General features: G+C 41.8%; 2 protein-coding genes across 32 annotated transcripts in view; one reads left to right on the top strand and one right to left on the bottom strand.

Annotated features, from left to right (window-relative positions):
* The window catches only part of LOC100665835 (adhesion G protein-coupled receptor E4-like), a 152,672-nt gene that overhangs the window by 14,791 nt on the left and 120,263 nt on the right, over positions 1-17,618 (bottom strand). For 4 of the 11 annotated variants that reach the window (XM_064280430.1, XM_023540441.2, XM_064280435.1 and 1 more), the window contains 2 exons: positions 5,673-5,729; positions 254-4,387 (listed from right to left, as the gene is read on the bottom strand). In XM_064280430.1, the coding sequence (XP_064136500.1) occupies positions 4,157-4,387; positions 5,673-5,729 (288 nt within the window). In that variant the 3' untranslated portion in view covers positions 254-4,156. Of the gene's footprint in view, positions 1-253; positions 4,388-5,213; positions 5,730-7,844; positions 10,741-12,563; positions 17,446-17,618 lie in introns of those variants that run through there. The other 7 variants (XM_064280433.1, XM_023540445.2, XM_064280434.1 and 4 more) reach the window with 7 other exon arrangements.
* Positions 1-17,618, top strand: part of LOC111748359 (uncharacterized) — a 138,057-nt gene that overhangs the window by 79,246 nt on the left and 41,193 nt on the right. Inside the window, exons 11-13 of one of the 21 annotated variants that reach the window (XR_010321190.1) lie at positions 4,027-7,760; positions 10,104-10,243; positions 10,610-10,770. The exons of 18 other annotated variants lie outside the window; for them this stretch is intronic. The gene's annotated coding sequence lies outside the window, so the exon portion shown is untranslated. The remainder of the gene's footprint in view (positions 1-4,026; positions 7,761-10,103; positions 10,244-10,609; positions 10,771-17,618) is intronic. 2 more of the 21 variants (XR_010321196.1, XR_010321193.1) reach the window with 2 other exon arrangements.

Raw genomic sequence — 17,618 nt, 5'->3', positions numbered from 1 at the left:
AGCGCTGCTTCAGGAGATAGTCTGCTGACTGCAAAGACCTTCTAGCTTGTGGCCTTGAATCAAGGTTGGAGTTAGCAGTTCATCTACACACCTAAAAGCTTTCCTACTTCCCAAGAGCAACAGTTATTAAAAAACAGGAATGGAGGACCTCTTTTTTTTCTATTCAAGGAAAAGAGAAAATTATTACCTAACAGAAAACCCTGTATCTCAGTTCACCTGCATGAAATGACCAAAGAAAGAAGACTCAACTCACCTCCTTTAATTTCCAATGATAGAGTGTTTCTGATCATTAAACAAACCCCAGTGCTCGATATGACAACAGGCCACTGTCTTCCTTGACTGCATTCTCTATAGTCAAAGATACATTCCTTCCCAAAAGGGACTCGTTAGTTTATAATGGTAGTCCTTCTAAAGGTGACATGGGATTCATCAGTCAGACAATTTCACCTGTACACCCAAAAGAGGACAAATCCCTCGGCCCTAACACATGGACGGGAGCGTTCCTGAGTACGTGCAGGGTAGGGTGACAGGCTGACCCACTTCCCCACACACTTGTACATAAGAAACTACAGCATCTGCAAATAAACGGAAGAGAAACAGAGAATGAGGGCTCATTATTGCTTTAACAATTTTTTTCACTTTATTATTTATTTCTTTCATTGTTTCACTTGGATTGTAATCACATGACTTGATGCTCAAATTTTAAATATTAATAATTACAAGCATTTTTCTATGTTAAAAAAACAAAAAAGAACAACCTACAAAAATGTAAAAATATTCACAATGAACTCTCTAATAGTTAATGTAGTGACCTGAAATGAAAAAGTACAACTGCAATGCCAATTTACAAATTCTAAGAAAAAGAGATACTCAGCTTACCCAGAGGGAAGAGCTTTATTAACATAGATGTTTTTGTTTTTCAATTTGAAAATAAGTGCTTTGGTGTATCCCAAATATGATCAACCCAGTCCAGAAATACGTTAAACCCTACATTCTCAAGATGTTGCATTTCTATGAACTATAAATGCCAAATAATCTACACCCTTATTAAGCATTTAGTGAAGAAGACGGAAGACTACAGCCTTCAGTATGGATTACACTTCAACGTAAAGAAAACAAAAATCCTCACAACTGGACCAATAAGCAACATCATGATAAATGGAGAAAATACTAAAGTTTTCAAGGATTTCATTTTACTTGGATCCGCAATCAACGCCTATGGAAGCAGCAGTCGAGAAATCAAATGATGCATTGCATTGGGCAAATCTGATGCAAGAAAAGCTCTTAAGTATTAAAAAGCAAAAATGTCACTTTGAGGACTAAGGTGCACCTGATCTAAGCCATGGTGTTTTCAATCGCCTTGTATGCATGGGAAAACCGGGCAATGAATAAGGAAAGATCTAAGAAGAATTGATGCCTTTGAATTACGGTGTTGGAGAAGAATATTGAATATACCATGGACTGCCAAAAGAAAGAAAAAATCTGTCTTGGAAGAAGTACAACCAAGGTGCTTCTTGGAAGCAAGGTTGGTGAGACTTCCTCTCAAGTGCTTTGGACATGTTATCAAAAGGGACCTGTCCCTGGAGAAGGACATCATGCTTGGTAAAGTAGATGGTCAGCAAAACAGAGGAAGACCCTCAATGAGATGGACTGACATATACTGGGCTCAAACATAACAATGATTGTGAGGATGGCACAGGACTGGGCAGTGTTTCGTTCTGTTGTACATAGGGTCACTATGAGTGAGAACTGACTCGATGGCATCTAACAATATTCCATTGTTTTTGACATTTTGTTTATTCATTCATCTGTTGATGAATATTTAGGCTGTTTGCACTTTTTGGCTATTGGGAAGACTGCTGCACTGAACACTGGTTTACATATGTCTATTTTCGTTACTGCTTTCAAATCTCTTGGGTATATAGCTAGGAGTGGAATTGCTGGGTCATATGATAGTTCTCTACCACTCATCTGTCATTTTGTCGTACTGTGGTGGCTTGCATGTTGCTGTGATGCTGGAAGCTATGCCACTGGTATTTCAAATACCAGCAGGGTCACCCATGGTAGGCAGGTTTCAGGGGAGCTCCCAGTGGAGCTTCCTAAGACAGACTAGGAAGAAGGACCTGGCAGTCTACTTCCTGAAAGATTAGCCAGCAAAAACTGTATGAATAGCAGTGGAACATTGTCTGATATAGTGATGGAAAATAGGCCAATTTGGTTGGAAGGCACTCAAAATACGACTAGAGAAGAGCTGCCTCCTCAAAGTAGAGCTGACCTTAATGATGAGTGGATGGAGTCAAGCTATCGGGACAACTCAAAATGAGAAGATACGGCTGCAAACATCCATTAATAATCTGAAAGTGAAATGTATAAGGTACGAAACTAGGAAAACTGGAAATTGTCAAAAATGAAATGGAAGCATAAAGATCAATATCCTAGGCATTAGTGATCAGAAATGGACTGGTATTGGCCATTTGGAATCAGAAAATCACACGGTCTACTATGCCAGGAATGACAAATTGAAGAGGAATGCCATCTCATTGATCGTCAAAAAGAACATTTCCAAGATCTATCCTGAAGTACGATGCTGTCAGTGATAGGATAATATCCATATGACTACAACCAGTTAATACTACTATTATTCAAATATAAGCATCAAACGCTGAGGCCAAAGATGGGGGAATTAAAGGTTTTTACCAATCTCTGCAGTCTAAAATTGGTCAAACATGCGATCAGGATTCATTGATAATCACTGGTGATGGGAATGCAAAAGTTGGAAACAAAGATGAAGGAACAGTAGTTGGAAAATATGGCCTTGGTGATAGAACCAGTGTTGGAGATTGCATGATAGACTTCTGCAAGACCAGTGACGTCTTCATTGCAAATACCTTTTTCAACAACATAAACAGCAACTATACATGTGGACCTCTCCAAATGGAATACGCAGGAATCAAGTCAACTACATCTGTGGTAAGACACAATGGAGAAGCTCAATATCATCAGTCAGAACAAGGCCAGGGGACGATTGCCAAATGAACCATCAATTACACACATGCAAGTTCAAATTGAAGCTGAAGAAAATTAGAATAAGTCCACAACAGCCAAAATATGACCTTTAGTATATTCCGCCTGAATTTAGAGACCATCTCAACAATAGTTTTGATACACTGAACACTCATGACTGAAGACCAACAAGTTGTGAAATGACATCAAGGACATCATACATGAAGAAAGCAAGAGGTCATTAAAAAGGTGAGAAAGAAAAGACCAAAATGAATGTCAGAAGAGACTCTAAAACTTGCTCTTGAAAGTCAAGTAGCTAAAGGAAATGGAAGAAATGGTGAAGAAAAAGACCTGAATTGAAGATTTCAAAGCTTGGCTCAAGAAGACCAAGTAACGTATTATAACAACATGTGCCAAGACCTGGAGTTAGAAAACCAAAAGGGAAGAACACACTCAACACTTCTCAAGCTGAAGGAATTGAAGAAAAAATTCAAGCCTCAAGTTACAATATTGAAGGATTCTAAAGGGAAAATATTAAATGACACAGGAAGCATCAAAAGAAGACAATAGGAATACACGGAGTCAGCGTACCAAAAATAATTTGTCACGTTCAACCATTTCAGGAGGTAGCATAGGATCAAGTACTGATGGTGTTGTAGGAAGAAGTCCAAGCTGCACTGAAGGCCTTGGTGAAAAACAAGGCTCCAGGAACTGATGAGATACCAGCTGAGGTGTTTCAACAAACAGATGCTGCGCTAGAGGTACTGACTTGTTTATGCCAAGAAATTTGGCCAATCAACTGGAAGAAATCTATATTTGTGTTCATTCAAAAGAAAGGTGTAGTGGGTTCTAGCTGCATGTCCTGACCAGGCTTGGATTTGATTCCGGCCTCCCCCACCTCTTACTAAAAAATCAGGTTTTTGTTGTTTTTGGTGATATTTATCTGTCTGAGTGGCTTAATGTAACATTTGACTTTTTTCATGAAAAAAATTAATTGACTGTGACTCTTCCTATTGACTTCAGTTCTTTGCTGTCTTCCTTCATTTCTACAATTGGGATGAGACATGGCACTAACATAATGGAGAGAATAATGGAGCAAATTGGCATTTGTGAAATGCTTGGAAGAAATTCACTGAGTCACTGTCTGTAAACACTAAATAACAAGGGAAACTAAGGATGAGATCTGCGTTGTTCTGACCCATAAAAAACATTTTCTTGAAAAATACAGACAACGGAGGAAAGTTTTATTGCTTGAGTGATTGAACTTAACATCGATAGGACGAAAGACCGTTAATTTACCTTCTGGAGGAAGGCTCCAGATTCCCCCTCGGCCTTTGGCCGTAAGTAGACTTACCACCTGACAGAGCCAGCAGGATGCTGAGACCTGGAACAGAGAGAGAGGAGGTTACAGATCAGGTAAGGAATGCCCAGGGCTTTGCCAGGGGCCTTTTCTCCTGCTGCTCAGCTGTACACACTAGCGTCACTGCACACTCTCCAGGCACGACAAACACCAGGGCCTCATATATTACTGGGGCATGAGCGAAACGTGGTTGCCGCTTGTGTCCTGATTTCTAACATTCCAGCAGCTATTTCAGCTTTTTCTCCAAGTCTGGCATCAAAAGGCCAGTCTCCTTTCTATGTTCAACTGTAGAGCTTTACCAAGGAGCCCTGGTGATGCAACGGTTAAGTGCTCGGCTGCTAAACAAAAGGTTGGTTGTTCAAATCCACCTGTGGCTCTGTGGGAGAAAGACCTGGTGATCTGCTCCCACAAAGATTAGAGCCAAGAAAACCCTAGAAGGAGTGCTGCTCTGTCACAGGGGGTAGCTATGAGTTGGAACCCACTTGATTGCACCCAACAATAGCAACAGTACCTTTACTAGTCTGGACTTCCAACCCAGCACTGTCCGTTAGAAACACAAGGTGATATCCTGACACCTTCTACAACATGGATGAGTAAAATCAGTCACAAAAGCACGAATATTGTATGATCCCACTTACATGAAGTATCTGTTCTCATTAGCTGCTGTCGAGTCAGCCACCGGCTCATGGCAACACCACGCACAGCGGGACAAGACCTATGTGATGCATAGGATTTTCTTTGGCTAAATGTCGGCAGTTCAAATCTGCCAGGTGCTCCTTGGAAACTCTATGGGGCAGTTCTACTCTGTCCTTTAGGGTTGCTATCAGTCAGAATCGACTCAATGGCAATGGGTTTAGTTTTTTTTTTTTTTTTGAATTTTCGGAAGTCGATAGCCAGGCCTTTCTTCCTGGACCATCTTTGTCTGGATGCGTCACTGAAACCTGTTCAGGTGGATGGTGGCTACACATAAGGTGCATTAGCTGAATATCAAACCCAGGTCTCCTACATGAAAAATGAGAGTTCTACCACTGAGCCAGCACTGCCTCATCCCACAGCCAGCCCTAGCCCTCCGCGAACACACCTTCACTGTCTTCTCCCTTTCCTGCCTCTCCTGGGCTTCCTGGGGTCACCACCCAACAAACTGCTTACACCCAAGCTCTTGTCTCAACGTCTTCTTCAGGGAGCCCAATCTAAGAGACTCGGAGTGAGAGATACTAATAGGACTAACAGTTATTTCTGGGGAAAGTGCCAAATTTGGGGAGCAGCCAAAGTTAGCATGCAGGGGGAGGGAATTCGTTGTTACACTCACCTGAGACGAGGAGCAGGTACCTGCTGGCCATAGCACTGAGACCTGGGTGGCCAGAACCTGAGATAATAAGGAGGATGTTAGCATGCTATTGTTGTAGTTGTTGTGTGCCATTGAATCATAGCAAACCTACAGGACAGAGCAGAACTTCCCCATAGGGTTTCCTGGGCTGTAATCTTCACAGAAGCAGATTGGTACGTCTTCATATTTTCCTATGGATCAGCTGTTGCTGGGTTTGAATCGATGACCTTTTGGTCAGCAGCTGAGTGTTGAACTGTTACACCAGCAGGACTCCTTTAGTATACTATACAAGATGACAAATATGCATGTATGAATATATATATATGGAAACCCTGGTGGCATAGTGGTTAAGAGCTATGGCTGCTTACCAAAAGGTAAACAGTTCAAATCCACCAGGCCCTCCTTGGAAACCCTATGGGGCAGTTCTACTCTGTCCTATAGGGTCACTCTAAGTCGGAATCCACTTGATGGCAATGGGCTTGGGGCTTTTTTGAGAGATTATAAATATATATATGATATACAATATTATCTAAATACCATATATGAATATACAAATATATATTTACATAGGTGTAATATAGAAATATGTATATATAATTATATAAAAAATGTATAAATCTGTGGAGTCCCTGGGTGGCACAAAAGGTCAAGCACTGGACTACTAAGTGAAGTGCTGTCAATTCGAACCCACCCAGAGGTGCCTTGGAAGACAGGCCTGGCAATCCGCTTCTGAAAGGTCACAGCCTGTGACCCTGTGGAGCACAATTCTATTCTGACACACTTGGGGTCATCAGAGTCAACTCAACAGCAACTTTTTTTTTTTTTTATTATATACAGATACATAAATACATAATGTATAAATATACAATTTATAAATATGTCAAAATAAGTTATATAAAAAATTACATAATATATAATCGATATAGAATATATTTATATAAATACGCTTACACAACAGGGAAATTACCTCTCCTAAAAAAAAAAAAACCAATGCCATTGAGCTGATTCTAACTCATAGCAACCCCGTAGGACAGAGTAGAACTGTTCCGTAGGGTTTCCAAGGCCGTAATCTTTATGGAAGCAGACTGCCACAGCTTTCTCCAACAGAGCAGCTGGTGGGTTCTAACTGCCGACCTTTCAGTTAGCAGCCGAGTGCTTTAACCACGGCACCACCAGGGCTCCTCATTTATATAAATGTATTTATATAATAGGTCAGATACCTCTCCTATTTTACAAAAGAAGTAAACATTCCATATACAACTTTGTGCGTGTGTGTGTGTTTGTGAGTGTGTGTATCCATTCACAAAGTCATACTTACATACACACATGGATGAGCACAAACAAACGCGTCCAATGCGTGCAGATATGCGTACATGATTTTGTATCTGCGTGAGATCCCTGGAAGATGCCTAAGAAACTGCTAAGACCAGTTGTCTTTGAATGAATGCCTGGGAAGCAGGGCAGGAAGGAGACTTTTCAGTTTGCCCTTTTGTACCTTCTGAATATTGAGCCAAGTGATTGTATTTTATATTCAAAGAATAAATAGTTTTTAAAGGAGAAAATAGTGGAAGTCTTAGATATCATTGAAGCCCCTGGATGGTGCAAACGGTTAACGCACTCAGGTGCTAACCAAAAGGTGGGAGGTTTGAGTCTACCCGCAGGCACCTCGGAAGAAAGGTCTGGCGATTTGCTTCTGAAAAATCAGCCACTGAAAACCCTATGAGGCACAATTCTACTCTGACACACATGGGGGTGCCATGAGTTGGCGTTAACTCACTGGCAAATGGTTTATTTTTCTAGACTTTGCTACAAATGAGCTTTTCAGAGAAGACTTTAAAAAGCAATGTAATAAATGTTTGCCCTATGGATGTCATTTTAAAATTTAAGAAGAACTGTCCTAATGTTATGTAAATGGGTAATTGGATTTAGGATAAAACTTTCAGTGCACATTAGCAAAGACGATACGCTCTGCAAATCCGCTAAGCCACTCAAGAAGTGGCACTATTGATGATGAAGACGCTGATGGAGAACATGCTTCTAAATGGTTTGGAGACAATCATTTCACAAAATGTAAGTGGGAAGAAAGCCAGCATTTAAATATGTGTAACAAAAATAATTTGATGCCATAAATGAAAATAATGTTATGGGAGGCTATCAAAATAACATAAAAATTGGTGTCCCCAAATCGTACATGTGAAAAATGTTGAAATGACAAATGTTGTGTTTTCTATATATTTACAACGATAAAAAAAAAAAAAAAAACATAGAAAGCAATTGTGATGTAGCATGGGAATAAAATGCCAGGTATAGGGCACAATGCATAATGTCACATTTAAAGGAATTATAAACGCTAACGGGAATGACATTATGAGTTGTCTTTTAAATTTCTTCTTGTTCAGCTGTAATTCTCAATTTTATACATACTTTGGTCATAAGAAAATAATAATAGTAATAAAATATTTTCAGAGAAGAGGAAAACAGAAATGATTTCTCTCAACAGCCACATCCGTTCTCCATATTCCTTTCTTGATGTATCCATTCTATTTCGGTCTCAAAGTTTGGAATTCCTGTAGGGTCAGCCTGCATGCCTGTGGGGTAATTCTCTCTCAATGCCTCACCCACAGTTGCACACTGGCCATAAGACACTTAGACGACACTCAGTACACCTAAGTTTGAATCCAAAATCCACTGTTATTACCTGAGTGGCCCTAAGGTGGTGACTATACCACTGAGCCTCGGTTTTGTCATCTGGAGAATGGGGATAAAAAAGAGCATGCTTTTCATACTTTGCACAAACTCACTGTGCTGATTCAGTGAGACAACCTTCCACAGCATGTGACCCCTGCCTGGCACATGGCAAGTGCAAGATAATGTTAACTGTGATGAGGCAGGGAATGATAACGTCAGTGATGGTGATGACAGTACTGTTGACGGTGGTGATGGTGTTGATGGTAATGGTGAACAGGGTAATAACGGTAGTGATGGTGGTGGTGGTGGAGATGGTGATGGTTATGATGCTGATGCTGAAATGGTGGTGGTGATGATGGTGAACATAATAGTAATGGTGGTGCTGGTAATAACGGTAATAGTGGTCATGGTGATGATGATGATGGTGATGGTGATGCTGGAATGTTGGTGGTGATGATGGTGATGATGGTGGAGGAGGTGGTGGTGAAGGTGGTGACTGGTGGTAATAGTGAAGGTGGTGATGGAGGTGGTAATGGGTGTGATGTGATGGTGGAGTGTTGGTGGTGGTGGGTGGTAATAGTGGTGATGGCGATGATGGAGTATTGGTGGTGATGATGGTGATGATGGTAAGTAATAGTGGTAATGGTGGTGATGGTGATGATGGTGTTAATGATGATGGCTGACATGACAGAAATGGTGATGGTGGTGGTAATAGTGGTGATGGTGATGGTAAAGTGTTAGTGATGATGGTGATGGTGGTAGGTGGTGGTGGTGATGTTGATGGTGATGGTGGCAGTGGTGATGGTGCTAATGGTGCTGCTGGTAGATGGTGGTGGTGATATGGTGTTGGTGATGATGGTGATTGACATGACAGAAATAGCAATGGTGGTGGTAGGTGGTGGATGGGAGCTGGTGGAGCTGGTGGAGCTGGTGGTGATGGTGATGATGGTGGTGATGGTGGTGGTTATGATGGTGGACATGGAGATCACTCACGCTTCTTCTATGACTCAATTATAACCATGACTTTCCATGTTGAGGACTGACCTCTTACCCAGTGGTGATGAAAATTGAAAAGGGTCTTGTGAGGCCCCCACAGTAACATAGTGCTCTGAGAGGGACCATCTGAGAGGAATCTGATTCCTCACAGCCCTGAACAGGTTAACTGCACACTATGCATTGGAACATTGAATGTAAATCAAATTCTGCTCAAGAGTCTTTTCTTATACCTTCCTTTAACACATCCTAAAAAAAATTATGGAACTTCTACTATGGGCAAAGCACCTTATTATGTGCTTTGTAAATATCATCTCATTGAAAGCTCACAACCATCCAATGATATAGAAGTTATAATTATCTCCCCACTTTTCAGATGAAGAAATGGAGGTTCAAGGATATTATATCATTAGCTCAAGGTTCACTTGCTAATCAAATGCAAAACTAAGGCTTGAACAAAATCTGTCTGAGTCCAAAGTCCATGTCCACCACCACACCTAGATTATATATTCTAGTGTGCTAAAGTATCTCAGTGTTTTCCACTCTATCACAAAACAACACACACATTCTTCACCCAAGTAGAAGTGGGAAAATAAAAGGGAGATAGATGCCAGGGTAGAAGCTTTCAATAAATGAAATAACGGGACATATAATGAGGTCGTCTGGAAAATTCTAGAAGCAGAACATTTTCTAGACCAAGATCGTAGTAAAACATTTTCTGTTTTCTATCAGAAGACACTAAACCAAGTCCTATTCACCTACCAAGATGAAAAGCCCTGGCTTCTCACCCCGGCTGGTGGCTTCTCAGAGGCAACAAAAAGGAAGTAGGTCTCTTCATATCTTGAGCTCCAGTTTCTCAAGGAGGTTCATGGGTGAGTGAGATGGCTTGGGAGTGTAGGTTGGTGAGTTTGCATGCTAGGTCCGTTAATTCTCATTTAATGTGCCATTTACAAAGTACAATAGGAGAAGTGCATGCTAGAGTGCCTCAGGAAATGAATTAGGAAATGGGGATGGTGTCCAGTGGGGAAAATCTACTATCGGAGACTGATGCCAACTCCCAGCCCAGCTAAGAAAATGGATCCAATTTTGAAGGTGCTCCTTTAGTTGGTGAACTTCTTAGCACAAGAGTTATTGGGGGAAGAAGTCAGCAGATCTATGTATTGCCCCATTCCCTGTTACCAAATCACTTCTTAATTCATCCCTTTGGGAAGTGACTTACCTGTAGTCTTGGTCTTCAGGATAGGACAACCCAACATAATGACACTGATCTACTTGGCTTGCAAGGAGTACTGGTGATGCAAAGGTTAAAAATGCTTGGTTGGAACTCGCCCAGAGGCCCCGAGGAAGAAAGACCTGATGATCTGCTCTCCTAAAGATTACAGTCAAGAAAACATGATGGGTAAGTTCTACTCTGTCACATGGGTCACTCTGAGTCGAATATCAACTGCACAGTACCTAACAACACATGACTGATGAAATTCTTGACTGACCTCTTTGGCATGTTGTCCTGAAATTTTCATCTCAGTTGTATTGGAAGAATCTTAGTAAGACCTGGCATAAATATAGGAAATACCCCCTAGTTTGGCAAAACAAATATACATCTAGTGATTTCCTCCTTATCTCAATTTTATTACGTTTATGAAGCATGCCCTTATTATCCCTAACGTTATTGTTGTTGTTAGGTGCCGTCGACCAGGTTCCGACTCATGATGAACCTATGTGCAATAGAACAAAACACTGCCTGATGCTGTGCCATCCTCATAATTGTAGCTATGTGTTTGAGCCCATTGTTGAAGCAACTTTGTCAATCCATCTATCTCGTTGAGGATCTGCCTCTCTTTTGCTAACCTTCTACTTTACCAAGAATGATGCTCTTTTCCAGGAACTGGTCCCTCCTGAGAACATGTCCAAAGTATGTGAGACAAAATCTTACCTTCCTTGCTTCTAAGGAGCGTTTGGGCTGTACTTCTTCCAAGACGCATTTGTTTGTTCTTCTGGCAGTTCATGGTATATTCAATATTCTTCGCAAACACCGTAACTTAAAGGCATCAATTCTTCTTTGGTCTTCCTTATTCATTGTCCAGCTTTCTCATACATATGAGGGGATTGAAAATACTATGGCTTGGGTCAGGTGTACCTTAGTCTTTAAGGTGACATTTTTGCTTTTTAATACTTTAAAGAGGTCTTTCGTTGCAGATTTGCCCCATTCAATATGTTCTTTGATTTCTTGACTGCTGCTTGCATGGGCATGGATTGTAGATCCATGTAAAATGAAATCCTTGAAACTTCAATATTATTACAAAAATGGTGTTAGCAGCTTCCTCTGACCCTTATTTTCACAAAAGGGGAGGAGAGTCATTATCAGCTTCCACAGCTGAAGGCTGATTCCTACGAGGCAGAGGTTAGACATACCACTTCTCTTCAACCTTCTTACCAATTCTGACACCAGCCATTCCTTCCATAGCACGCTGTACTTCTCTACTGGTTCCAATAGTTCTTGCAATGGCCACATAGAACTTACAGACTGTACTCACTGCTATGGGGTTGATGAGCAAATAACAGGTTACAATTCAGGATCAGTAATGACTCAGGATATGGTTTTTCTGGGCAGGAGAGCTTCTTTGCTGCATTAACAGGCAGGCCTCTCCCTGGCCCTGGGCTTCTCAGCCCTGGACCCCTCACCTCTGCCCTGCTCAGGAAAATGTTACAAAGCTCTTTAGTTCTGCCAGTAAGTGTCTAAGGTCACCCCATTCCACCAGGAAGCCTCCTGTCCAAATGTGCTCAGCTCTTTTGCTCTGTGGGCAGGCCCACCCACTGTCATTGCCTTGCTCTGTGGTCTGGGAAGCCCACTGCACCATCTTGTGCCAATCTCCTGGTTCTGCTGCCACCATTTCTTGGCCACTGCTTATTGCCATCTTGTGTTGTAAATGGTGTTGCAGCTCTTTGTCTCTCTCTGTCTCCTGGGTCTGGCAAACTCTGAGCACAGGGACCCCAGGTCCAAAGGTTGCACTCCGGTTCCATCTCTTCTTGGTGGTAATGAGGTCTGCCCTTTCCACCTCTGGGATGGTTCATTTCAAGCCTAGCAGGATGGGAAAACTGACCAATTCCCTTCTTAGAGTTCCATACACCTTATTTGCATGGTCCTACCTCCATAGGGTTGCTGTGAGTTGGAATTGACTCGATGGCAACGTGTTTGGTTTTTTTTTTTACCCCCAAAAGGGTGTCAGGCTCCTTATTTGCATTATTTGCAAGCTATCCAATCTCCTTGGTGGGCCACAAGCACTTTATTTGCATAATACCACTCAATCTTATGGTTGGGGTTATAAGACCATGGATAGAAAGATCATATAAATGTGACCATGGGGCTACAATCACGATGGTGCTTATTGGTCTAGTTGTGAGGATTCTTGTCTTCTTTATGTTGAGGTGTAATCCACACTGAAGTCTATAATCTTTGATCTTCATCAGTAAGTGCTTCAAGTCCTCTTCACTTTCAACAAGCAAGGTTGTGTCATCTGCATATCACAGGTTGTTAGTGAGACTTCCTCCAATCCTGATGCCCCGTTCTTCTTCATATGGTCAAGCTTCTTGAATTATTTCCTCAGAAGTAGACTGCCAGGTCCTTCTTCCTAGTCTGTCTTTGTCTGGAAGGTCCACTGAAAGCTGTCCACCATGGGTGACCCTGCTTGTATTTGAAGTACCAGTGGCATAGCTTCTCATATGGCAACATGCAAGCCACCATAGTACAACAAACTTACAAACAAGTGGTGGGTATATATATATATATGGATATGTATATTTATATATATATGTGTTACGGTTTTTTTTATATATGTGTATGAATATATGTATATGTTTGTTGTTATTAGTTTTAGTTCTTAGTACAACAGAATGAAATATTGCCTGATCCCTGCCATCCCCATGATCGTTGGTATGTTTGAATACAGTGTTGCAGCCTTCCGACCTAGGGTGCTCATCTTCTAGCACTATATTAGACAATGTTCTGTTGTGATCTATAGGGTTTTCATTGGCTGATTTTTGGAAGGAGATCACCAGGTGTTTTTCCTAGTCTGTCTCAGTCTGGAAGCTCCACCGAATCCTGTCCACCATGGGTGACTCTACTGGTATTTGAACATTGTTGGCATCACTTCCAGCATCCTAGCAACATGCAAGCCACCACAGTACAACAAACTGACAGTGGGTGGTCTGGGTGTATTCTGTGCGAGGGGCCATGCCAACCACTCATAAGTGTTATATCGCTGAATTTTCACAACTAACTCTATGGGATGTTGTTGTGTACCTTTGAGTGAATTCCAACTCATAGCAACACCATGTGACAGAGTAGAAGAGCCCCATAGGGTTTTCTAGACTTTGATCTTTAAGGGAGTAAATTGCCAGGTCTTTCTCCCATGGAGTCGCTGGGGGGGGGGGTCCGATCCACTGACCTTGGTTAGCAGCCAAACGCTTAACCATTGTGCTGCCTGAGCTCCTTCTCTATGGGGTAGTTGTTATTATTCTATCAGGGTCCTACGAGGAAACAGAGGCACACTCAAATGGAGGAATGAGGCAAGTTTATTGAAGTGTTTATTACAAAGGTGGAGGCAGGGTTAGGACAAAGCAACAAGGGATGATGGAGCACCCCAGTGGTAGCAATGTGGAGAGCTGTTAACAACCTCCAGGCCTGTGAGAGGCAAAGGGAGACAGAGGTTACCAAAGACCTGGAGAAAGCTGTAGAAGCCTTCCGTAAAGGGATAAAACCAACCCATGGCCTCACAAGGAGGGAGCTGGGGAAAGAAATATCCCCACCTCACTCTCCTTCCTTCTTCCAATCTCCTGCCATTACACTCCATTGGCCATACCCACCCAGACACCTTCTGGAGTTCTAGTCCACCCAGACCAGTCTTCTGGGGCACAATGCAGGGTGGAGAAGTGGGAAGGGTGGCGATTAAAAAATATATATATATTATCATGCTTTAGATGAAGGTTTACAGAAGAAACTAGCTTCTCATTAAACAGTTAGTACACATACTGTTTTGTGACATTGGTTAACAACCGCATATGTCAACACTCTCCCTTCTCGAACTTGGCTCCCCTATTACCAGCTTTCTTGTCCCCTCCTGCATTCTCATCCTTGCTCCTGTGCTGGTGTGCCCCTTTAGTCTCCTTTTCTCTTATGGACATGTCTAATCTTTGGCTGAAGAGTGAACCTCAAGAATGACTTCATTACTGAGCTGAAAGTGTTTCCAGGGGCCATATTCTTAGGGTTTCTCCAGCCTCTGTCAGGGCAGTAAGTCTGGTCTTTTTTTCTGAGTTAGAATTTTGCTCTACATTTTTCTCCAGCTCTTCCCAGGACCCTCTATTGTCATCCCTGTTAGAGCAGTCAGTGTTGGTAGCCAGGCACCATCTAGTTGTACTGAACTCAGTCTGGTGGAGACCATGGTAGTTGCGGTCCATTAGTCCTTTGGACTGATCTTTCCCTTGTGTCTTTGACTTTCTTCATTCTCCCTTGTTCCTGAAGGGGTGAGGCCAATACATTATCCTAGATCGCTGGCTGCTCACAGGCTTTTAAGACGCCAGATGCTATTCACCAAAGTCGAATGTAGAACATTTTCTTTATCAACTGTTATGCCAGTTGAGCTAGATGTTCCCCAAGACTGTGATCTCCATAGCCCTTAGTCCAGCAATTCGGTCCCTCAGGGAGTTTGGATGTGTCTATTGAGCTTCCAACACCTTGCCTTCTACAAGCTCTGCTGACTTCCCCAGTATTGTGTACTGCCTTACCCTTCACCAAAGTTACCACTTATCTATTGTCTATTTAGGAAGGGTGACTCTTGAAGGCAAATGGAGATCGCCTATGAAGTTATTAGCTTTGTTTTGTAGATCAGGAAACTAAAGATCACAGATGTAAAGTCACTAGCCCAAAATCAAGTAGCATAAATTCTGTAGCTACCTGGATGTTCTGATAGGCTGACCCTAAGATCTGAAACTTCTAGGCTACCCATTCTGTTTCATTTAGGAAATCTTCTCTGCTTATTCCCTAATACTAGATTCCCAGTCCAGTTTCTGTTGAGTCGTATTGTGACTCATGGTGACCCTGTATGTGTTGGAGCAGAACTGTGCTCTATAAGCTGTGTTTTTATAACTACATTGCCAGGCCTTTCTTCCAAGGCTCCTCTGGGTGGACTGGAATCTCCAACCTTTTGGTTAGTAGCTGAGCCTGTTGGCTGCACCACCTTGGGACTCCAATTTTATTTGCTGTCATTATAATTTTAAATGTTTTTTAAAAAATCATTTGATAACCAAGTCACCCATGCATTTGTTAATCACAGCGCTGAAAAACACACCTAAACATCCACAACTTTGGACAAGAAATTAAAAACGATAAACAAAACAAATAAGGCCAAACCATCACTGTGATATGTCATGTTGTTTGGAGCATTTATGCCAGGAAGTATTCAAGATGATACTAAGAAAAGAAAATTGTCTTTAACCTAGGTCTACATTTACATTCAAGCAGGTTATCAGGTAAAAAAAAAAAAAAGGGAAAATACCGGTCTTGGCTACAAATTTCCAGCCATCCACAATGTGTCCTTAAACATGAGTGACTGTGTATTTTTGCATTCCAAGAAAGCAACAGCTTCTTTTTATGTTTATTCATATGGAGTTTATTGAGTTATGCAAAAGTTGAGTTACGGAAGATATTTGGGAGGATAAAATACAGCACAAAACCCTGGTGGTATAGTGGTTAAGTGCTACAGCTGTTACCCAAAAAGTCAGCAGTTTGAATCCACCAGGTGCTCCTTGGAAACTCTATGTGACAGTTTTACTCTGTCCTATAGGGTCGCAATGAGTTGGAATTGACTCAACGGCAATGGATTGGTTTGGTTATACAAGTCAGGGAGATTAATGGGAGAAGGGGAGGCCAGAGAGGGCACTCTGAACGGAACCTAGTTGTTAGCTGAGGGGTCAGAAGTCAACCCCATTTCCCTCATTATTAAAAAACATTCCTTGAGACATCACAGGTAATATACCTAACGCCATTTTTAGTGCTTCTGCTCTACCTTCTGGCTCATTGCATACTGCCTGGGGTCTTAAAAACTTGCAAGCCACACAAGGCACAATTGGTCTCTTCACCTGGAGCAGCTTATAAAGGAGAGTCACGAACAGGAGGAGGAAATGGAATGTGTGGCTAGCTGCCTCCATGAACAACTACCTCCTTTGCCATGAGACCATAACTGGATGGTGCCCAACTAGCATTCCTGAACATTTTGATCAAACATTCTGTAGAAGAATTCTGATCTAAGGGGAGCAATTCAGAATAGAATTTCAAATTCTCGTGGAATCCAGACTTTCTGGAGCAATTAAGGCTGGACAGCTCCCCCAAAATAGTTGTCCTGACATAATCTTTAAACCTTCAACCAAAAGTATCTCCTGAAGTTCTCTTGAAACCAAACAATAAATTAGTTTTTTTAGTAAAGAATGCCTGCCTTGAGCATCTTACTCTTTGGAAGACCTATCTGTGTGGGATTAAATTGACAACAGCAACTCGAAAGTTCAAGTAGGAAGCTTAGGGGGCCATGAGTTCATGTTAAAGGGGGAGGAACAAATTTGGAAAAGGAAGGTGAGAATGGTTGTACAGTTTGAAAAATGTAATCAAGGTCACTGAATTGTACCTGTAGAAATTGTGGAATTTACATATGTTTTGCTGTGTATACTTTCCACGACAATTAAAAAAAAAAAAAGATGCCAAAAAAAAAAAAAATTCCTTGAGCTCTTAATGGCTCATGACCCCACTATCAGATGCCAGCTCTAAGAATTCTCCATGTGTCCCATTCTTTCTAGGGAAATAGAGGCCAAAATAAGGGAACAAGAGTTTTCACAGGGAAAAGCATCATAGGGGCATTTGTCCAACACACATGTGACCACAAGGGGGCGCCATCAATGAGCAGATCATTCCTCTGTCTTTAGCCAAGAAACAGCAACAAGATGAATTAGCGGCTCTGGTTGGACAAACGAAGTGTCTTTGGTGTCTCTTTTATGTACAGACTCTGATGTCTTTCCGGGATCCTCCTAACTGGGGGAAATAATACAGAGAAAAGCTGAAGAGAAATTACTAAACCACACCAATAGCTGTCAGTCTACTGCAACTCCTGGCAACCCCACGTGTGTCAGAGTAGAACTGTATGGTCCATAGGGTTTTCGCTGGCTGATTTTTGAGAAGTAGGTTGCCAGGCCTTTCTTCCGAGC

Source organism: Loxodonta africana, chromosome 3 (genome assembly GCF_030014295.1).
Source record: "Loxodonta africana isolate mLoxAfr1 chromosome 3, mLoxAfr1.hap2, whole genome shotgun sequence".
Taxonomy (NCBI): domain Eukaryota; kingdom Metazoa; phylum Chordata; class Mammalia; order Proboscidea; family Elephantidae; genus Loxodonta; species Loxodonta africana.
The sequence above is the reverse complement of the archived record's forward strand: the minus strand, read 5'-3'. Positions and strand labels throughout refer to the sequence as shown.